Consider the following 21,205-nt stretch of genomic DNA (forward strand, 5'->3'; position numbering starts at 1 on the left):
CAAAATAATTATTATTATTAATTTCAGGTACTCGTTCATTATTTTTTTATTTTTATTTTGTAATTTTATTATTTCTTCTTGATAAAAATTCACATTTTTACTTTTTACTTAATTAATTAATTTTTACAATTATTTATAATAATTATAATAATAATTATTAAATATTAAATATTACTAGATGACAGAAATGTGACAGCGCCTCTGGCGGGAATATTTTGAAACGTCATTTTTAAACTCAGCAATTTTTTTAAAGTGTCATTTTTTATTCAAGAAATATTATTATTATTTAATTAATTTTATTTTATTAAAAAAATTTTATACTTTAAATTATTATTGTAATTAATTGCAATTATAATTATGACAAAAAAAATAAAAAAAAACTTACTAGATTATATAACTAAAAAAACTAGGCGCGACTCGAGCGCCTCTAGCGGAAGCGTACTAAACAAAGATTCAAAAGGTTAACGGTCAGCTCGGCGTTTATTTGTAAGCACGCGTTGGATTGTTGTAAGTTGTGATGAGCAATAATTGTAAAATAAATGTTAAGTGTTTTTTGGGCTGATGATTAATAATTAAATTTATTTAATTAGTGAAGAAGACAAAGTGCAACACGATGATAAACGGATTCGGAGATGAGACCAACGCGACGATCAACTTTGATATGTAAGTTTTTTTCATGTTTTATATTTTTTTGACATGTTTGTGTGTACAGAATCATTCAACGTGATTTTTACCCAGGGAAAATTTTTTTTATGACAATAAAGTATGAAAATTAATTTAGCAGATATTTAATTAACATTAATCTAGCAGACAGTTGGTAATTTTAAGAATTTTTGCAACAAATAAATTATAGCAAAAAAAAATTAACATTTAAAAATTTTTAAAAACCACAAATGCAATTTTTTAAAAATAATTTTTTAGAATTAATTTAATTGTTAGATAACATTAAAAATTGTCAAAAAAAATTGCATTTTTAATTTATTAAATTTTCTGCATGTCAATTTTTTTTTTAATTTTTTTGCTCTAATTTATTTGTTAAAAAAATTATTAAAATTTATTAAATTCATGCTAAATTAATTTTTATATTTCTATTTAAAATTATTCTCTACTTTTTAGACTAGTTGTCTATTAGCGTGTTTTTAAATTTTCTAAACAAATTTTTCTAACGTTGAATTGTATAAATTTTTGACCTGGTGATCGCTGTTCTGTATTTATCTCCGATTTATTTTAAAAACCAAAGTTCTAATTTATTTTTTGGGATATTCACTTGCTCCATTCAATGATGGCTATAAATAGGCCGACGACATATACGCTGAAATACGTTTGTTTCTATGTGTTTATAATTAGTTCTTATTTGGTAAAATTCTTCCATCTAAAAATTTTTAAATGCAGGTGTAAATTTTAAGAATTTAATTTTTTTTACCAATTAAAAAAAAATGATTAATATTTTTAATTCTAAATTGTCAGTAATAATTCATCAATTAATTTAAATTGCAAAATGTATCAGTAGATATATATAAACACATATGAAATATGCAAATAAGTAATTATGATTTATTGAATAATTATTCTATCTAATTACAAAGTAAAATTATTTTTTATCCACATAACTGCGCTCTAAATAATATTTATTAATTTTCATACTCTCGACAATTTAAAAATTGATAACAAACAGAATTTTGCTTTTACTTTTTATTTACTCCAAAGTTATCAAGGGTCAGAGGTCATGTATGATTCAGTGGTGTTCATAAAAGCCGTCAGTATTAATTTGATATAAATGCTGACCTGTATAACAATAATTGATTACACGGTCCCGATAAAAGTAATCAAAAGTTTGGAAACTGAGTTTCACGCAGCTTAATAATTATTAAATAAAAATTCAGAAATCCGAAACGCAAGCATGTAATTTAATTGGTAAGAATGATCCCTATCGACGGAAACTTCAGGAACAAATTAACTGGGTATTAAAATTAATGCTGATCAAAAACATGCAAGCTTTGTCCTTGAAATATACTTACAGAAAGATCAATATTGCAATGCGGCAAATTTTACGCGTAAATAAATCTTAAGCACGACAATAACGATTTATTAATTACCGCTTGTTATTTTTATTGGTCTATTATTTAAAAATATTTTTTTTTGGGGTATAAAAAATTTAATGGGACTCATTTAGTTTCATTGTTTTGCTGAAATAAATGGGTTTTTAACATAGTATTTATAAAATCAAAATAATGGGTATATTTAGTCCGTATGAGTGCAAAAGTCTCATAAAATTTTATCTTTATACACCATTTTCTTTATGTATACAAACAAAAGTACAAAGTATATATTATTCATAGGGTTTTTTAGTTCTAAAATTATTTGAAACTTTTATCATTTTATAAAAATATTAAAGTAGTTTATTTAATATTTTATACAGCAAATTAATTTTTGTTTTAAAGCTAAAAGACAAAATTAATTTTATTTTGATTAGTTTGGAGTATTTTTTAAATTGTATAATTTTTTTGAACTATAAATAAATAAAATTTTGCTTTATTAAATTATGACTTTTGTTAAATTGTACTGTACTTTCTTAACTATTGACGTTTTTGAAGATCTAAGTTCATCCCGATGTTATACTCATCAAGAGCTTTCATTTGAGTACCTACATGCAATTTCATATATTTTTTATATATACATATATGTAATATATATAAATATATGAAAAATTGATGTGGGTACTTAAATGAAAGGTCTTGATGAGAGTAACATCGGAATGAGCTTATATCGTTAAAAATATTATAAGTTGACGAAATAGCAATGTCAGTTCTTAATTTTTCTAGAGATAGAGCATTTTCGAATACAGCCTAAATACTTATTATTATTATTATTATTATCATCAATGAGCCATCTAAAAATTTTTTAAAATTTGCAATGCTAATTTAATAATAGTAGTAATAATAATAATAATAATAATAATAATAATAATAATAAAAATAAGTTTATTAATCTAGATCAAGATAAACTCATGTAGTATCAGAAAAACAATATGAGCACCACTGAGTCCCCTGATCGATGCAGATGACGATACAGCCTCTTCCCCAGTTTAGTTAGCAGTGGAGCACATCATACTCATACACTACTCTATAACACGAGAATCTAGCGATCAGTGATAGAACATACATATACTCTCTACTCTTCACTACATATGTATTCAGCATCTTCTATATTCACATTCTCCCCCCAAACCTCCGAAATCATCCCCCATTAGAGTACGTCGCAGCCTCAACCACGCCGTCTCTATAATTCTCAGTGCAGCTAGAGTCAACAGTATTTAGTTGTCTCCCGTCCGCTCACCAGATGAGTCATTTCATTTCTTAAACTTTTTAATCACCTTTACATCGATCTGTATCTATTAATAACAATTTAAGAAAGACAATTCAAACAGTTTGAATTATAATTAAAAAAATTCAATCTGTTGCGCTTCTTAAAATGGGACAAACAAGACCCTCTGTAAAGCGCAGACTCTTTTTTAAGAAAACAATGGTTAAAAAATATAAATCTCCGTACGAGTGACCAATCAATCAATTAATTGATTAAAAAACATTCAAACTATTATAAAGTGTTGTTAATTAAATTTCAAGTGTTTTTAAAAACAATTAATTTACAAAGACTGATTAATAAATTAATCAATTTTTTTTATTAAAGACTGACTAAGCCAAATTCAAACGTGCCAAAGAGTTTAAGTACAACGTAGTCAGTATTAAGCCATAAAGTATAAAAAAAAAAAAAAAAAATTGTTATAAATTAAATATTTAAAAAAAAAAAAAAAAACAATTTAAAAATGTTTTTTGGTGGTAGTACATTTTCTTATGGACGGATTAGTCCGACTTCTCCTACGAGAACAAACGGTTGGACTAGTGTCGTTAGTCCATTTAAAAAGTAAGTTTAATTTCTATTTAATTTTTATTTATTTATTTATTAATTAATTGATTAAATGGAATGTTTGTCTTTTGATCTCGTATAAATTGTGTGAAAGATTTAGACGAATTGAAAGCAGATACCCACGCGGAAACGGCACAAAGGTATTACGTTCTAGTCTGCATCTGATTGACCCCCTTGAATCCACCATTATTTATTTATGCAATATGTTATAAGTTGTAAGTAATTACTTATAATGTAATACATAAATGCATTGTTGCATTATGTGTGTGACCGATAGATAGAACAAATCTATCGTCGCCCACGGAAGTTAACTGTAAACAAAAAATATGAGTAAACAATGCTCCCACGTTATAATATTGTGATATGAGTTCAAGTAGAAATAATAAATGGAGTAGAGGAAATTTAAGCTACAATTAAAGTTGATTTAATAATAACAGTCTTCTGGGTAGGGGATAATTCTTTAATTACGGCAAATTGCTCGGTTGACGGCCTGATAATTCAGGAAATTTTACTTTGTATGTTAATCTTTCCTTTTATGATGTTTATTTTATTTTTTATTGATTTTAGAAAATTTTTTAGGAAATTTTGCAAAATTAAAGGTTTAATAATTTTATTTATAGAAAAAAATTATTTTTAAAAAAGAAAATACAAAAGTTTGAAGAAATAAACAAAAACCGCTAAAATTGGATAGTTTAAAATTTTGTTAACACAATAATTTTTTAATAACTTTATTAATAGCTTTGATTATTTTTTTTTAGATTAATATTATTTTAAAGAAGAGCGATATTAAAAATTGTCGCTTAATTCCTTTTTAATTTTTTTTAATTGCCAAAAATATTGCAAAATTTACAATAAAAAAATATAGTTTGAATTTTATTGACATCTGAAGTTATTTTTGCGAAGCTTATTTTGGCGCGGATTTTCAAATACTGAATTTTAATTATTTTTTTTCTAACTAATACGCAATATAAAATTAATTACACTTTAAATTACTGTTTAATTTACTGTACCTTTAATAATGCAATCTATTTATCCAAATTAATTAGTTTTTGTAGAAGGAAAAAAAATCCAAGTAAAAATTGATTTTTTATAGAAGAAAAATTGATAAAAAAATTTTGATTAATTAGAATTGAGGATTATTAGAGTATGTAGTGGAAAAAAAATGTATCTAGAGGCTGCATTGGTCCAGATCTGTGTAGTATTGATCAGTGACCATCTTGAAAAAATTATTTTTATCTACTGTAGTAATAAAACGGGGAAATTTATTGTTTTGTTGTTAAGTGAGTAACTGCGATGATGGATGGTAGAATTATATATAAAAAATGTAATGTTTATTTTACAAGGCACATGTTTATAAGGTGTAATAGTTAACTTGAGATGTGTTGGGATAAAGATAAGTTTTAATTTCTTAAGCGCAAGCGTACACGTGTTCTGGCACTTCTAAGAATAAAATTAATTGTTGTGACTAATTAACTGTCTATTATGAATTATGATATGAGAATAAGATTATTTTATTTTTTAAGGTGTAAATTATAAATTGCCCTGGCGGCTGAGTCTGTAAATTCGAGGATTGATAAGTTAAATTGATGTTATTAGAGAGAGTTATTCTCGCCTACATGAATTAAGTGGCTGGACAAGTATTTAAGTACATCCTCGGTTAAATTCTTTTATTTATTCAATTCACTGTTTGGATGTTTTTATTGAAAGGAAAAATTTTATCTGCAAAAATAGCTCTTACTTCATTTTATAATGTCAGATAAATTTACTAACGTCGAGCCAATTGTTTAAAAATAATTTATTTTTAAAATTATTAATTTATTCTCTATTAAAAATTTTTTTTAATTAAAATATTGACAGAAAATTATAAAATAAAATTATTAAAATTTTTTATTAATTAAATTTAGTTTAACCTCTTGAAATTTATTTCCAAGAAGCAAAGTTAATGCGCAATCAAAATATTTATCTTGTAAGCTTAAGATACAATATATATTTCTAAAAATATATTGTAATTCATTATTAAACTTATGACAACAAAGGCCAGTACATAATTTTATTTTTTTAATTAGAAGAAATTTAAATTTATCTAAAATATGAAGCATAAAATTTGAAAGAATTTTTCAATCTTTATTACACACATGATAAGATTTAAAATAAATATTTTTCACTGGGTAAATACAATATTGTGTATGTAAGTACTCACTATTGATAATTGATAAGTGACAAATGTCCAATAACTCCTTAGACTTGAAAGTGAATCATTGCATTCCTTGGCGTAAGAAAAACAAAGATTCCACTTCAAAGGAAGTTATTTTTTGGACAATGGACAGCAAGAAAAATAAGACAAGAGTAACAGCATGAGTGATTAAGCGTAACCATTGCAATTAGTGCATCTGTGAGCTAGTTATAATTATTCATTCACTATTTCTCGGAGATGAGAAATTTTCGGGAGAACTGGGTCTTTTCCGCGAGGTCTATATTAAAATTTACTGGAAATTATACCGCTTCCTCATTACCCATGTTAATTTATAACTTCATACACCTGTATACAATCCAACACTTCTTCAATGATTTATTTTTGATAGTTTAATGTCTGAACTTTTTTTTAGAACACTTTATTGTATTTATTTAAAATCTGTTTTATAATTTATTATTATTTTTTAACAGTTAATTTTTTTAATAATAAATATTTTAATTCAAAAAATTTTTAAATAAAATTTTTGGAGTTAAATTATTGATTAAAAATTAATTAAACAATAATTTTTAACAAAGTTAATAATTTTCTAAACACAAAAATAGAACTTTAAAAAGTTACTGCAGTTTTTTATCTTCAGATCGTCGGCCTGTTTCCGGAACTAACAAAAAGTCACGTAAAGCTCTCAAAAGTTTTTTTATTTAACTTCTCTCTAGTATAACTATTTTTCTCCTATTCGACCGACTGAAGAAACAACCGAGAAAAAATAAACATAAATAAATATAAACCAACCACACTTAAGTATATAAAATAAAACTCAACTAATATATAAATTATTTTTTTATTGTTTCAGCACGCAGATGCCCACACTGCCGGACATTTCGCTGAACCAGACATGTCTTAACAGTAAGCAAACAATTATTTATGTTAATTATTATTAGAAGTATATAAAAGTGTACTAAATTAAAAATAACAAAATTATAAATCGTTTAAAATTTATAATCGCTTCTAAAATCATTTAATAATTAATAGAGGTATAATATTTTGATTAGGATCATTTAAATAATTTATAATTGGACTATTATTACATTTAAATATTAAAAAATCATCCTCTAAAAAAAAAGGAGAGAACAATTGCTAATTAGACCGTCGATAGAAAATATTAGAGAAGAAATTTACGTTTTAAATAATTAATTTTATAGAAAATAATTGCAAATTTTAAAAGCTACTATGATACAAAATAAGCGAAAAAAAAAATACAAATCGTCTAAGTGAAGCTCTTAAGATGTATAAGAGGAATGAACAACAATTTCCAAGAATTTAACGATGCCAAAGAATATTTGAAACGCTACCACATGATAAAGTGTGTCTTGGATGGCGTCTCGACGTCTACGGAGTTTAAAACTCGAGAAGTAGAAGAGATAATAATCATCAGACGGATTTTAAAAAGCGGATTTTTATTTTTCTACCCCTCGGATATAAATTATAAATAACTTATGTTTAATGTTCATAACTAAAGTGGTTATGAGCTTGTAAATATACATACACATACTCATAAGCGTTTACGGTCAGAAAAACGGGGTAGGAAATTGATAATGCGGATAATATATAATGGAGCATTAATCGACATGCCTCGATGAAGGGTCAATTACATTTCGCATCGGAAATAAGTAATAAGAAGCTATGTAATATCTAATAGTGAGGCATAGCCCTCCCATTGTTCTCATATCATACGTGATATATAAATATACATGTGTGTAGTGGTGTAATAATCGAGTTTACATGTCTCATGACCCGTCGATAAGTATCATAGAGGTAAATAATAAAAGAGCACAGTCACTCCTTATCTGTAAATTAACCTCTTCAACATCGACTGTCGATGGTGTATTCTTCTTCACCCAGTGCTATTCTTCTTTGTACTTTCGGGTGTGTCTTAAATTATACTATATACTGGATGGGAGACTTACGCTTTTTTATTAGAGCCCGCATCCGTTTATCCTTGAGATTTATTACAAAAAAATATCACTCAATTGCGTCCGCTTATTGAGGATTAATTTCCGTTTTAGATTTTTTTTTAGGACTACTATCAGTTAATTTTTGAGACGGTGATGATCAAAATTATTTTTGATATTTTATTTTTTTTTTTATTCAAAAAACCTTACAGTACATGGACAATAATAAGATTACAAAAAGATTAATAAATATAGAATATAATAATAATTTTCGTAAATTTTGCTGTATTAAATAATTACTTTTGTTAAAATGCACTGTACCTTCTTAATTATTGACTTTTTTTAAGATATAAGCTCATCCCGATATTATACTCATCAAGAGCTTTCATTTGAGTACCCACATGCATTTTCATATATTTTTCATATATACATATATGTAATATATATAAATATATGAAAAATTGATGTGGATACTCAAATGAAAGGTCTCGATGAATGTAATGTCAGGGTGAGCTTATATTTTAAAAAATGTCAATAATACACAAGATACAAGGTGATTTTTTAATTATGTATTTAGAGATAGAGAATTTTTGAATGCAGCCTAAAAATACTTATCATAATAAATTGACTATCGGTGAGAATGATATGAAAATTTTTTTATTATGTTAATAATTTAAGACTTAATACTAAAATTGATTCGTACAATCAAATTCAATTGATAAAAGCGTAACCTGATCTATAGATCTCATGTCCAAAGGTCATTTAACGATGCAAACTCTGAGAGTAGAGGTTATTTGGCAAACTGTTGAACAAGTACAAAGTACAAAGTGTCAAAGTAGTAACTTAAATGTCTATACTCTACAGCGCCTAATCATACCCACCAAATAGTTCAATTTTATAAATATATATGCTAAAAAGATTCTATTGAATTTAATTCTCGAGCTGATTAACGAGGATGAGAGCTGACTCCTGTCCGCGTTTTTTGGCGTAAGTCCGCAAGTTCTCAGAAAAGAGAATAAGCAGTAAGAATTAAATCCAACAAGAATATAGAACATTGACAAAACAAACCGGCGGCGCCTGGTCTGGATTCTTGTCAATTCTTGTCTACCGATCTTCGGGCCAAAATCCAGGTGTCTCGCCTCAAGTCTTGGATCTCGATCATACCACGCGACTTTATTTATTTATTTTCATTTGTTCATCACAAGGTCATCATCATCATCAAATAATTATTGCCATTATAGCCCGCCGAGGTTGAATTGTTGAGCTATTTTCTCATTATATGGTAATTTTCATCATTATCATTATCATGGTTGGATGCAAATATTTTGATTTAGAATATTTTCACGGGTCATTATTTACTGGCTGTTGGTATTACATGTGGCATATTTGTTTTAAATTATCCATGGTGCGTATGTAATAGGCATTTTAAGTATTAGACACTAAATTGCTGGATCGTAATGTAACGCGATAACGAGGTCGAGATGTTTAAAATATTTTTGTGTTTATGTATTTATTACTACACTATTTGCGGATAGGAAGTACCATCCTAAATTCTCTGTAAAATTAGACATTCCAGTTCTTTTTTCAGTCTGTTTATTGCTTCACTTTTTGGTTATCATCATTTTTTTTTATTTATTGATTTACTGAAGATATACAGATTGTTTTAAAACTGCCTACAATTTTAAATAACTTTTAAATTAAAAAATTTTGTACTAATTATTTTTATCTTAAATTAAGTATAAAAAATCTTCCAAAAAATTAAAAATTATTTTTGGTTCAAAAAAATTTTATTTAATTAATTTTTTTGCTTGATATAATTTAAAATAATGAATTTTTTTTTTTAGTTAAATTTTTTTTAAACAGTACAAGAGTCGGAAATATTTAAAATTAATTTTTTCACTCCGTAAATTATGCAAAAAAAATTATCCTGAAGTATCTTAAGTAAGAATTTTTTTTTATAAATTAATTTAAAAATTTATTTTTTTATTGCTGCTAAAAAATTAAATTTAAGGCAACTAAGCTTCTTTAAAGGGTCTTAAAAATGAATGAATGAAAATTTGAACCAATAATAGAAACTTTTAACTCATTGACTAGATAAATAAATTTAAAAATAGTCTTTAAAAAATTTTTTGCTTGGTCTATTCCCTAAAAGATCCATCAATCTCTCAATTCTCTCAAACTTCCAAATAATAATAATTATTATTATTATTTTAGTAAAAGTTTTAAGTTACAGGAAGTAACTTTAAACAGAACAAACTTTTCCGAGTCAAATCCGAATCGTCTCGGGCAATATAACATCAAGCATAAAGTTTCTGTGGGCCGTCTCGCATATTTTAAGCACAACTTCATTTCCTCTGGACATTTATCCTTGTCTAAAAATACCAAAATTCAAACCACTTAAATTTACACTGTCGTGTAAATTGTGAATTTCTTTGTTGATAAAATCTTAATTTTGTAGAATTTAAATCTCGCGGCTTAGTAGTAGGTACCTGGGATAATAACGAGCAGTAGTTGCTGTAAATGTGTCATCTATAAATAAAGAAGCCCTGCGAGCAGAAATATATAATAGAAATAAAATTATCTTGACTTCAGACCCCAAGTAACCGATAGACGAGGGGCCAGCTGCAGCAGCTGTTTCTAGAGATTTTAACACAACTTTTAGTTTAAAGTCTAACTTAATGTAAAAATTGTATTACTGGACTGGCTTGTTATGTGTATACACATACATGTATACTTTGTTCAGTTATAAGCAGCACACATGTCATACACTTGCATGTGCATGTGAGGAGAGAATTCAGAACCAGACGCTTTTGTTTGTAAACCAGATTCATGATTTACTAAAATGTAATATGTTACAGTAAAATAACAAAATGAAAAAATTTTATTATTAAGAGAATAAAAAAAATTTTTTATCTCTAGATACATAATTAAGAAATGACCTTGTTTCTTGTGAACTATTGACATTTTTAAAAATCTAAGCTCATCCCGATGTTACACTCATCAAGACCTTTCATTTGAGTACCCACATCAATTTTTCATATATTTTATATATATATATATATATATATGTATATATGAAAAATATATCAAAAATGCAAGTGGGTACTCAAATGAAAGCTCTTGATGAATGTAACATCAGGATGAGCTTATATCTTAAAAAACGTCAATATTTAAGAAAGTACAGTGCAATTTAACAAAAATCATTCATTATTTAATGAAGCAAAATTTTCTTTATTTATAATTTACAAATAAATACATTAGTTAGAAATAAATAAATTAGTTTAATTTATTATTCTTTTAAAAATAAAACGACAAAAAAAAATTTGTCATTGTATTAATCATCTCTCCTCAACTTACAAGAATATTTTAAAATAAATAAATACCAAATTTATTCCCCAAATGAATACATATATATCCATCACATATGTAACATTGAAAATAAAATTAAACCGTATTATTACGTCGCGAAAATTTTGGCAAGAGTAATAACAATTGTAGTGGCAGCAGTATCTAGTTAGTTGAGGCGCGACTAACGCTTAAACTAAACACGATATTTTTATTTTATTTTATAAATTAGTTTTTATTTAACTTTAGTGTTGAGCACTTATTACTTGGAGCGTTGTGATGGGTAGTTAGGATAAGAGCGATGAGAGATAATTCAAAGTGGAGGAAACTTAAGGTGTTATGGGATGTCGCGAATCGAAAGTTTCAACTTCGACTGTCAAAAATATTGAAGACGGCGAAGAAAAACCTCTTCAAGTAGAAATAATGTTTGGTAATGATTTACTATTTTAATTTTTTGAAAAAAAAAATTCTTTTTGTTGAAATTTAAATGAAGAAATTTAATTTTTATGTTAAATTTTTTTAATTAAACTTTTTAACAAAAATTTTGATATTTCTTCATAAATTTTGCATTTAAAAAAATTTTTTTATTAATTTATAATATTAAATTTTTTTAATAAAAATTCGTGAAATTTCTTCTTTAAAAATTTTTTAATTAATTTTTAATATTAAATTTTTTTAACAAAAATTGACATTTCTTCTCTCTAAATTTAGCATTAAATTTTTTTTTAATTAATTTAATAATTTTATAAAAAAAAAAAATTATTAAATTTCTTCTGTAAAAATCTTTCATAAATAATTATTAAAATATTAAATTAAAAAAAAAAAAAAAAAAAAAAAAAAATTTCTCCTTAAATTTTAATGAAAAGTCAAAATAAATTTTTAAAAATACAAAGATAAAACAAAAAGTAAAGAAGCATTCTCTAGTCTTCAGTGAACTTTCGATCTGAATTCAACAGGGACCAAAGCAAATAAAATAAAAATGTACAGCATCTGAAGCGTTTTTGCCGCTTGAGACAAAAGCTAACGGTCTAATCTGAAGCTAAAGCTCGAAGAATAACAAACTACCTCAATCCAACCAAGCCAACACATTGAATCTCTCGATATCAGTGTGGACTATAGCAAAAACAAGAGGAATAATAATAGGTCGCGAAGAAGCTGCAAGCGTCTTGGTGGTTCGCCAAAAGGGTCGAGGCGCACGTCGCGACGCCTGTTCTTGATACTCACTCGCGATCTTGGCACCCGCGAACAATCCCAATCTAATACAATAATCTATAAAAAATCCAAATTTCAACCAATTAAATTTATATTTATGAATATATAATTATAATCGTCCCAATTCGCTCTGAAATAAATTAAAACCCACGAGTAAGATTGCTGAAGATATACAATAACTTTTTAGCCAACTTTTAAATCGCAATATTTATTTAAATATATTTTTAACCAAATTCTATTATTAATTCCTTAGCGGAGCTTTCGTCTGTTAAAAAAATTTATTAGCGCGTCAAGTGTAGTGTTAGTATCACAAAATGGAGGAAACGTTTCTTACAAACGTCGGCACTGATACAGAATATAAGTTGCGATAAAATTACTCCACCGTTTTAATAAATCATGCATGTTACGTAAATATTTTAAAATTCAATCAAATAAACGCGGGTGGGGGTGCGCTTTTTTTTATAACTTTTGTGGTAAAATGAATTGTAAGATTTCATTCATTTTTTTTTTTTTTTATTTATTTATGACATTAGTAGGTTATTTAACCAAAAAAAAATTATTTTTTTAATTTATTTATTTATTAATATCGAAAAATTTTTTTTTAATATTTAATAATACATTTTTTAATTTTAATAATTTTTTAAAAAATTTATTGTACAATTTTTTTTAATTATTTAATTTTTTCTAATTAATTAATTTTTTTTTTTTTTTTTCAGGTTCAAATTCAAAGTCGCCAGGCAAAGTCCATCCAGCTGGCGGCAGAACAATGAAAGATTATGAAGATCAGTTAAGCGCGCTGCAAAAAGAAAATTTTCAATTAAAAATGAGGGTTTTTTTTCTTGAAGAAAAAATGGGGTATGTTGGACTAGGAACTACAGAAGAAGATAATATTAAGAAGAATATTGAATTAGAAGTAAGTTTTATTTTAAATTAATTTATGTTGATTTTTTATAATTGAATTTTTTTTCGTAAATTAATTTAAATAAAATATAATTTTTATTTTTTAGGTAGAAAATAGAGCGTTGAAAAAAGAAATAGAGGAGAAGCAAGAGCTTTTGAGCCAAGCAGCCAGAGCTTTTGAATTGCATGAGGAGCAGAAAGAAGAAGCTAATCGCAACCAAGAATTGTATGAGCAGTCGTTGGAGAACGAGAGGCGACGAATAGAAGAGCTTCAACGAGGTATAACTCATCACTTATTCACTTGACCGCTTTGTTGGTTTTATTAAAATTAATTAATTTATTTATTTATTGGTTTATGCTTGTGTTTGTTTGTTTAAATAGAACTAGAGGAGTGCAAAGAAAAAATAATTGATGTGGATCCGTCAATTTATTTCAATGAGACGCTAGGAATCACGCCTGAGTCGGCTATTGAGAATAAAGAAAAGTTATTGCAAATGGAAGGAATTGTCGAGTCTCTTGAAGCTGAGGTAATTATTTTATTAATTGTATTTTAGTTAGAAAGTATTTTGATTTGATTATTAATTTTAATAATTTAATTTATCTAGGTGAAGCAGTTAGCAGCGAGTTTGGATGAAGAAAGAACGTGGGGGCAGGAATTAGAAACTGAAAGGGATGAACTGAGGATTCGATTGGAAGAAGAAGTTAAATCCCGTGAAAAACTTGCGGCTGACAAAGACCAAGACATTGAAAGTGTTAGGGAGAAGATAAAGGAACTCGAGGAGGAGGCTTTCAGACGCGAGAATATTGCCCAGCAGTATAAAACAGAATTGGCGGAAAAAGAGAGAGTGATTAAAGAAAAAATTTTGATGTTTGAAGAAAAATGTCGCGCTTTTGAGGAAGTTACTGCTGTTGCTGAGAAACGTAAGAAACAAGTTGATCAGCTTAGGGCTTCGGTTAAGTCTCGTGATGATGCTCTCGTTGATTCTAATAACAAATATCGCACTTTGTTAAACCAGGTACATAAATTGCTATTATTATTATTAAGAGAAAAAAAAAATTTTTTTCTTAACTTGAAATGATAAATATTTAGAAAATTTTCTATCCCTAGATACATAATTAAAAAATGATCTTGTATCTGGTGAACTAATGACATTTTTAAAGATATAAGCTCAACCCGATGTTACACACATCGAGACCTTTCATTTGAGTACCCACATCAATTTTTCATATATTTATATATTTTATATATATGTATATATGAAAAATATATCAAAAATGCATGTGGGTACTCAAATGAAAGCTCTTGATGTGTGTCACATCGGGATGTGACTTATATCTTTAAAAATGTCAATAATTAAGAAAGTACAGTGCAATTTAACAAAAGTCATTATTTTAATTTTTTTGTAGTTCATAAATTATGGCAGACTGCAAGGCTGCTAGTTATTATTATTTTTAATTTTTAACATATAATTAATATTAAATTTTTTATATTTTTAGTTTGAAAACAACCGTAGATTGTCACCACCAAGTAGCCCTTCAATAATCGACGAAATAAATTCACCAAGATCAAGTCATCGCTCTACACAAATTTTATCACCCACCAGATCTTGTATCAGTCCATATGACTGGGACAGTGCTAAGGAAAGAATGTTAAAATTATCACAATCACAATCTCAGTCAAGTATTTTTGATCGAGATATTAAAGACTTGAAAAAGGTATGTTTAAGAATTTAATTTAATTTAATTTTATTTTATAAAAAATATTAATTAAAAATAAATTTTTAAACGCAGCAATTGGAAGAACGTGACCTTGAAATCCGTCGCCAAGAAGAATCGAAGAAACAATTAGTCCTTAAGCTGTGCAACGTCCAAAAATCGAACGAAAAAACTGAAAAGGAGTATCAAGACCTGAAGAAGAACTACGATAAGGCTCTGGGTATGATCCGGGAGTTCGTGAACCGGCAAAGTCGGCTCGAGGAGAAACAGAAGATCAAGGAGAACGAAGTAAAGGAGCTTCAGCAAGAATTGAAGAAGAGCTCTGAATTTTCAAGGAAGAAATCTGTCCACGTGACGGCCAGAAGAAACCTCGAGTTCGACCACGAGGACTCAGACCCTACCAGTCAGGTTCGTTATAAGTGACCTTTTTGTCCTCTCTTGCACTTTTATCAAAAATACTCCAGACTTTTATCAAAAACAGACCAATAAAGACGGAGCTTTAATTCAAGATACTTGCTTTTTTATTTCAGAAGCTATTTTCCACTTCTTCTTCCTCCTCTTCACTGCTTTGACAGCTCTACTACTGTGCATGACCAGCTTATTAACTTTTTTTTTCATAAACTATCAGCTAATTTTATTTATTTATTTATGACACTGAAATTGAGAGACATCTGATAATTTTTAGAATTTTATTAATAAATTAATTACAATAAAAAAATTTATATTAATTTTCACATGTAAAATTTTTTAATTAAATTTTTTTTTGATAATTTAATTGCTATAAAATTCTAAAAAAATTTTTAATATCTGTTAACTTCAGTGTTATTTGAAAATAAGCCATTTTTTTTCGGAGGAAACACTTATAACTCCTTAATATAAATAAAATTTTTTTTTAGAAACTAAAACTTTAACTTAAACTCTAAAAATTAAATTTAGCAGAGACAGAGAAAAAATATCTGGATATTTTATAGATTAGCCATTAGAGTTTATTAATACTCAATTGTAACGGAATACATATATAAGAGGCCAATAAACCTGGTATATTAGAAGCTTTTAAATATATATATATATATATATATATATATATATATTAAATGTTATACAAAATCGCGGTGATATAAACAGGAAAATAGGGCTTCCTTCAAATGCTAATAATAGACAAAAAGATCCACGAGTAGTTCTTGGTGCCGTGCTGTTAAATATTTCGTTAGTTAAATACGACGCGTGATCCGCTACCGAACGATATATTTTATATATTTATTCACTTGTATTTTCAATTATTATTCATATTATAAATAATTAATAATTGTTATTTAAGTGATAATTAATTTAATTTTATTAATTAACACTGCGGTATTTTTTTACGGAAAATATTTTACGCACGTGTTGAAATTAAAAAAAAAAAAATTTTTTTTTAAATCATGTTGTCGTGTTTATGTTTCTCTGTGCACATGGAGGTTCGTTAAATTGTAAAAAAAATTTTTTTTATTTTTTTTTTGACGTTTTAAATATTCAAAATTTTTTTTTTGAAAAAATTAAATTTTTTTTATTAAATCTAGTGGTTTTATTTTTGAAGATTGCTCAGCTAGAGCTTTGTCTTTAGGATTTATTAAAGTATTATTGTATCTTATTATAGAGAAAAATTTTTTATAGGAACCAGTCATAACACTAGTCGCACCGAGACCCTGGTCGAAAAAAAAGAAACGAAATTAATTTACAAGTGGTAGAAAATTGAGACCAAAAAAAATAATAATAATAAATTATTTAAATTATTTTTTTCATACTTTAAATTGTACTGCATGTAAAAATATTTTATTGCAATAAATTTATTTTATTTAAACTATGCATGACTTTTTATTGAAGTTAACAAGGCATTTGTTATTTTAGCAACGCTTCGAGGAAATGGAAACCAAGATAAACGATCTTAGATATGAAATTTCGAGTATCAAAGCTGAAAAATCTAAACTTGAACAACAGATACATCATGAGTCTGAGGTAATATAATTATTGACAATCTAAATCTTTATTTAAGGGATTATGTGCACTTAGTACCTTGAATAATTAAAATTTTTTAATTAAAAAAATTTTTTGAATAATATTAAATATTATTTTATGATTTTTTAAAGGGAATAAATAATAATAATAACAACAACCTCATCCCGATGTTACACTCATCAAGAGCTTTCATTTGAGTACCCACATGCATTTTTGATATATTTTTCATATATACATATATATAAATATATAAAATATATGAAAAATTGATGTGGGTACTCAAATGAAAGGTCTCGATGAGTGTAATGCCGGGGTAAGCTTATATCTTTTGACTTAGAATATTACAATAATTTAAAAATTATTATTATTATTGACTTAAATTTAAAATCAAAGAATTTTAAAAATAAATTTTCTATCTTATTTAATTTAAATAAAATAAAATATAATTTTTTAATTATTAAAAAAAATATTTAAAATATTTAAAATAATTAATAACAATAATAATCTCGATCCAGGAGCTGAGACGAGACCTAGCACTAAAACAGCAAGAAATAGAAGCCCTAATATCAGAGCGCGACGAGTTGTCATCCCTTTTGCAAGCTCATGAAGAAAAAATCTCCGCTCTCCAAGCAGAATCTTGCACCCTGACCCACCTCGAAGAGATCCACCTCAAGAACGAAGAAATAGATTCCCTGAACTTGGAGCTCTCCAGCAAGAGCTCGGAGATCGAGGAGCAGAACCAGAAAATCGAGTCCTTGGCTCGCGAGTTGCAGGTGAAGACCCAGAACCTCCAGCAGTTGGTCAACACCGAGCTCTGGAGCAAGAACAAGGAGATCGCTAAGCTGAACAACATGACAGTGAACTGCAAGAAGCAGTTGTCTCAAGTAAGTCCTCAAGTTCCTCCGTCTCAGCTAGAAGTTTTACTGAAGTCGCTCAGCGACGTGGGAATCTCCATTAAGTTTAATCATCAAGACAACACCAACACTGTCCAGCTGAGCTTCTTGAACAGCGACGATGCTGACAACAACAACCCTCAGGTGCTAACAAACATCAAAGATTTAAAAGAAAATATTACTAAATTGTTGAAAAAAAAATTAGAGCTGGAAAAAGAAGTCGATTCTCTTTCCTGGCTGAAACTTTTGTCCAAACCAGAGCACGACAGTCTGCAAATAGAGTCCAGGAACGCGAGAGAGTACTGCGAGCTTCTGCGGACGCACTTGAAGAGCCTCGTGAATTTTATGAAGGGGATCCTCAAGTCCACGGCCACCAGCGACGACGCAGAGCACAAGAAAATAATCATCGACTTTTTAGCAAGCTCCAAGATTCTCTCCGAGGACCTGGTGCAGGCTCTGGAAGACGTTCCGTTGAGTTTGAACGATCTGTGTATCTGCCAGGAAGGCCAGGAGCTGATAAAGAGCCAGACCGAGATGATTGTCCAGGAGATCCAGAGCAAACATCAGGGAATTCTTGAGTCCGCGCAGAGCGACTCGGAAACCTTCTCTGAGCCGGACAGGAAAGTTTCTCTGGCCAGGATCGGGCTGGCGGACGTTTATCCGAAGACGAGAGCCAGGATGGGCTTGGGGAAGTTCAGCAAGAGCTTCTCGGAGGACTCGGAGGATTCTCTGGACTACGTTCCTTGCCACAAGACCTACCAAGCGGAGATTGCCGAGAATCCCGTCAAACTTTTGCAGGATATCAACAATGTCCTGGCCGCTGAGCTGGAGCAGCTGAGGCTGGAGCTCGGTGAGGAGAAGCTGGCTTCAATATTAACCAGGTTCGAAGGCTCCAGGAGCTACTGTGAAAAATTGTTCGGCTTGTTTGAAGAGAAAGACCGCAAGAAGGACAAAAGGAAGCTCCAGAAGGAGAAACTTGCTGACTTGGACAGCATGGCGGCGGAAATCGCTAAGCAGAAGAGCGAGTTGATCCAGTACAAGGAGACCAATGAGAAGAAGATTGGCGAGATGATCTTCACGCTCAATGTCGAAAATGACGCGCTCAGGGTCAAACTCAAGAAGCTCGAGGAAGATAATGAAGTCGCGAGGAATAATGTTGGCGTGCTGACTCAGGATCTGGATAGGCTCACGTTGGCTCACAGTCAGGTCTTGGTGGAGAATACTAAGCTGACTAATGATAAGCTTAGGCTCGAGCAGGAGATGAGAAAAATGGAGGCGAGGTATGATTCCAATGTGAGGAATCTCCAGGAGAAGTTTGAGAAGGAAATTGCTGAACTCAGCTGCATGAATGACAATCATCGGCAGAGGATGCAGAATTTAGAGGGCACTAATAAAGAGCTCAGGAGGAGGATTGTTGTTGAGAACAGTGACTCTGCTCCTAGTTCCAGTGGCGTTTCTTCGGTTCCTGAGGTCAAGTCTGATGATATTCTTCAGGAATTTCATTCTTATAGTGTAAGTTTTTTTTTTTTTTTTTTTTTTTTAAATTATATCTAAATTATATTTATTATTAATTTTATTAATTTTAATTTCAGAGCCACTACTGGCTGCCCATTAGTTACCCATCGTCATCCGGAAGGAGTAAATCAAGTTGTTCTCCGGATTTAGGTATCGAGAGTGACGCTGCCGTATCGATAAGACCATTAAAAGATACATTAAAAATTACAGAGTCGATGACTAATTTGTTAAGCGACGAGGAAATTAATTGTAACAATCGCACGCTCAGAGATCTAGATCGTGAAAGTCCGCTACATACTGAAGGTATATTAATAATAATTTATAAAAAAAAATTATTTACAATTTTAAAAAAATTCAACAGTGCACGATTTTTAATTATCATTCATTTTTTTTTATTAAAAATTTTTTTTTTTTTTTTTTTTTTAACAACATGACACTGGATATCATCCCAGATTATAATGAATATAATCCCAGATTATAATGAGTATAATCCAGATATCACTCAGTATAATCTTGATTATACTAGTTAATATCTAAAAAAAAAAAAAAAAAAAATTCGCAGATATCACTGAGTATAATCTGAGATGATATTCAGTGTCATCTTGTTTTTTCCGTGTAATAATTATAAATAATTATTTTATTATTTTTATAGGTGGACTTAATTATAGTATGTATTTAAACCAGTTGAGTTCTATTGCTTTGGCAAATTAATTACACCTTAGTTACATAATTAACGGATGATTCAAAGTCATTTCATTGTTTACTATCATTGACTTAATAATTCATTAATCATAATCACTTATTAAATAATAATAATAAAGCAAGAACTCGTAAATCTGAGATTGCAAGCATTAAATGCTTCGGCTGATAAATTAATTATTGATAAATTTAATGAATAAAAATTAAAATTAATTGATTTTATTTTTTGTCCAGGTCTAGACGAGGTCGAAGCGCTGAAGCAAGAAAATGAAGCGCTGAAAAAACGGCTGATGAAAACGAGACGAGCGTTAGAAGACACTTTCGAGCATTTGTCGGCGTCTAATAAAAATAAAAAAAACGTGGAAAAAGCAATAACTAAACAGCTTATGATTACTAAGAGTATTTTAAAGAAAACGCGAACTTACGAGGAGCCTTTTGAAAAATAATTATTATTAAGATAATTAATAGTTAAGATTTTTAGTTTATCGTTTGTTTTTATTTTAAATATATTTGGATTTATATTTACAATCTGACTGACACTCATCGGTACTTATTATTATATATATATATATATATATATTATATATTACATATGAAGTATGTATGTACATGTATAAATTTTAATTATGAATGTTCACAATTTGTTGATTGTTAAAGCTAAAATGAAATATTTTCATACTAAAGACATTTTTTTAATAAAAGCAATAAACAAAAAAAAATATATTAATAAGTAAAAATGATCTTTTAATTCGGTATATCATTACGAAAAAAATTAATCTAACTAATTTTAGGTGTATATATGTATAATGTATATATTTATAAGTAAATATGTTAATAAAATATGATTTATTATAACAAATAAA

The 21,205-nt window shown here is 28.2% G+C and overlaps 1 protein-coding gene across 6 annotated transcripts; it reads left to right on the forward strand.

Moving 5' to 3' along the window:
* Nucleotides 1-471: 471 nt before the first annotated feature.
* On the forward strand, nt 472-21,205 carry Cnn (phosphodiesterase 4D interacting protein centrosomin). 6 transcript variants are annotated; one of them, XM_074251960.1, is made up of 14 exons: nt 3,343-3,921; nt 6,969-7,021; nt 13,341-13,537; nt 13,632-13,803; nt 13,906-14,051; nt 14,130-14,540; nt 15,022-15,240; nt 15,316-15,648; nt 17,128-17,235; nt 17,751-19,640; nt 19,721-19,793; nt 19,854-19,946; nt 20,296-20,310; nt 20,577-21,205. In XM_074251960.1, exons 1-14 carry the CDS (start codon nt 3,824-3,826, stop codon nt 20,786-20,788), a joined length of 4,020 nt encoding a protein of 1,339 aa, XP_074108061.1. In that variant the 5' UTR covers nt 3,343-3,823; the 3' UTR covers nt 20,789-21,205. The 6 variants fall into 6 exon arrangements, with proteins under 6 accessions (XP_074107915.1, XP_074108061.1, XP_074108138.1 ...); XM_074251814.1 differs by lacking the exon at nt 3,343-3,921 and adding an exon at nt 472-663 and having other exon boundaries at nt 19,721-19,946; XM_074252037.1 differs by lacking the exon at nt 20,296-20,310.

This window comes from Cotesia typhae, unplaced genomic scaffold (assembly GCF_013202065.1).
Source record: "Cotesia typhae breed Kobodo isofemale line unplaced genomic scaffold, CoteBio_Ctyphae contig_11, whole genome shotgun sequence".
Classification (NCBI taxonomy): Eukaryota; Metazoa; Arthropoda; class Insecta; order Hymenoptera; family Braconidae; genus Cotesia; species Cotesia typhae.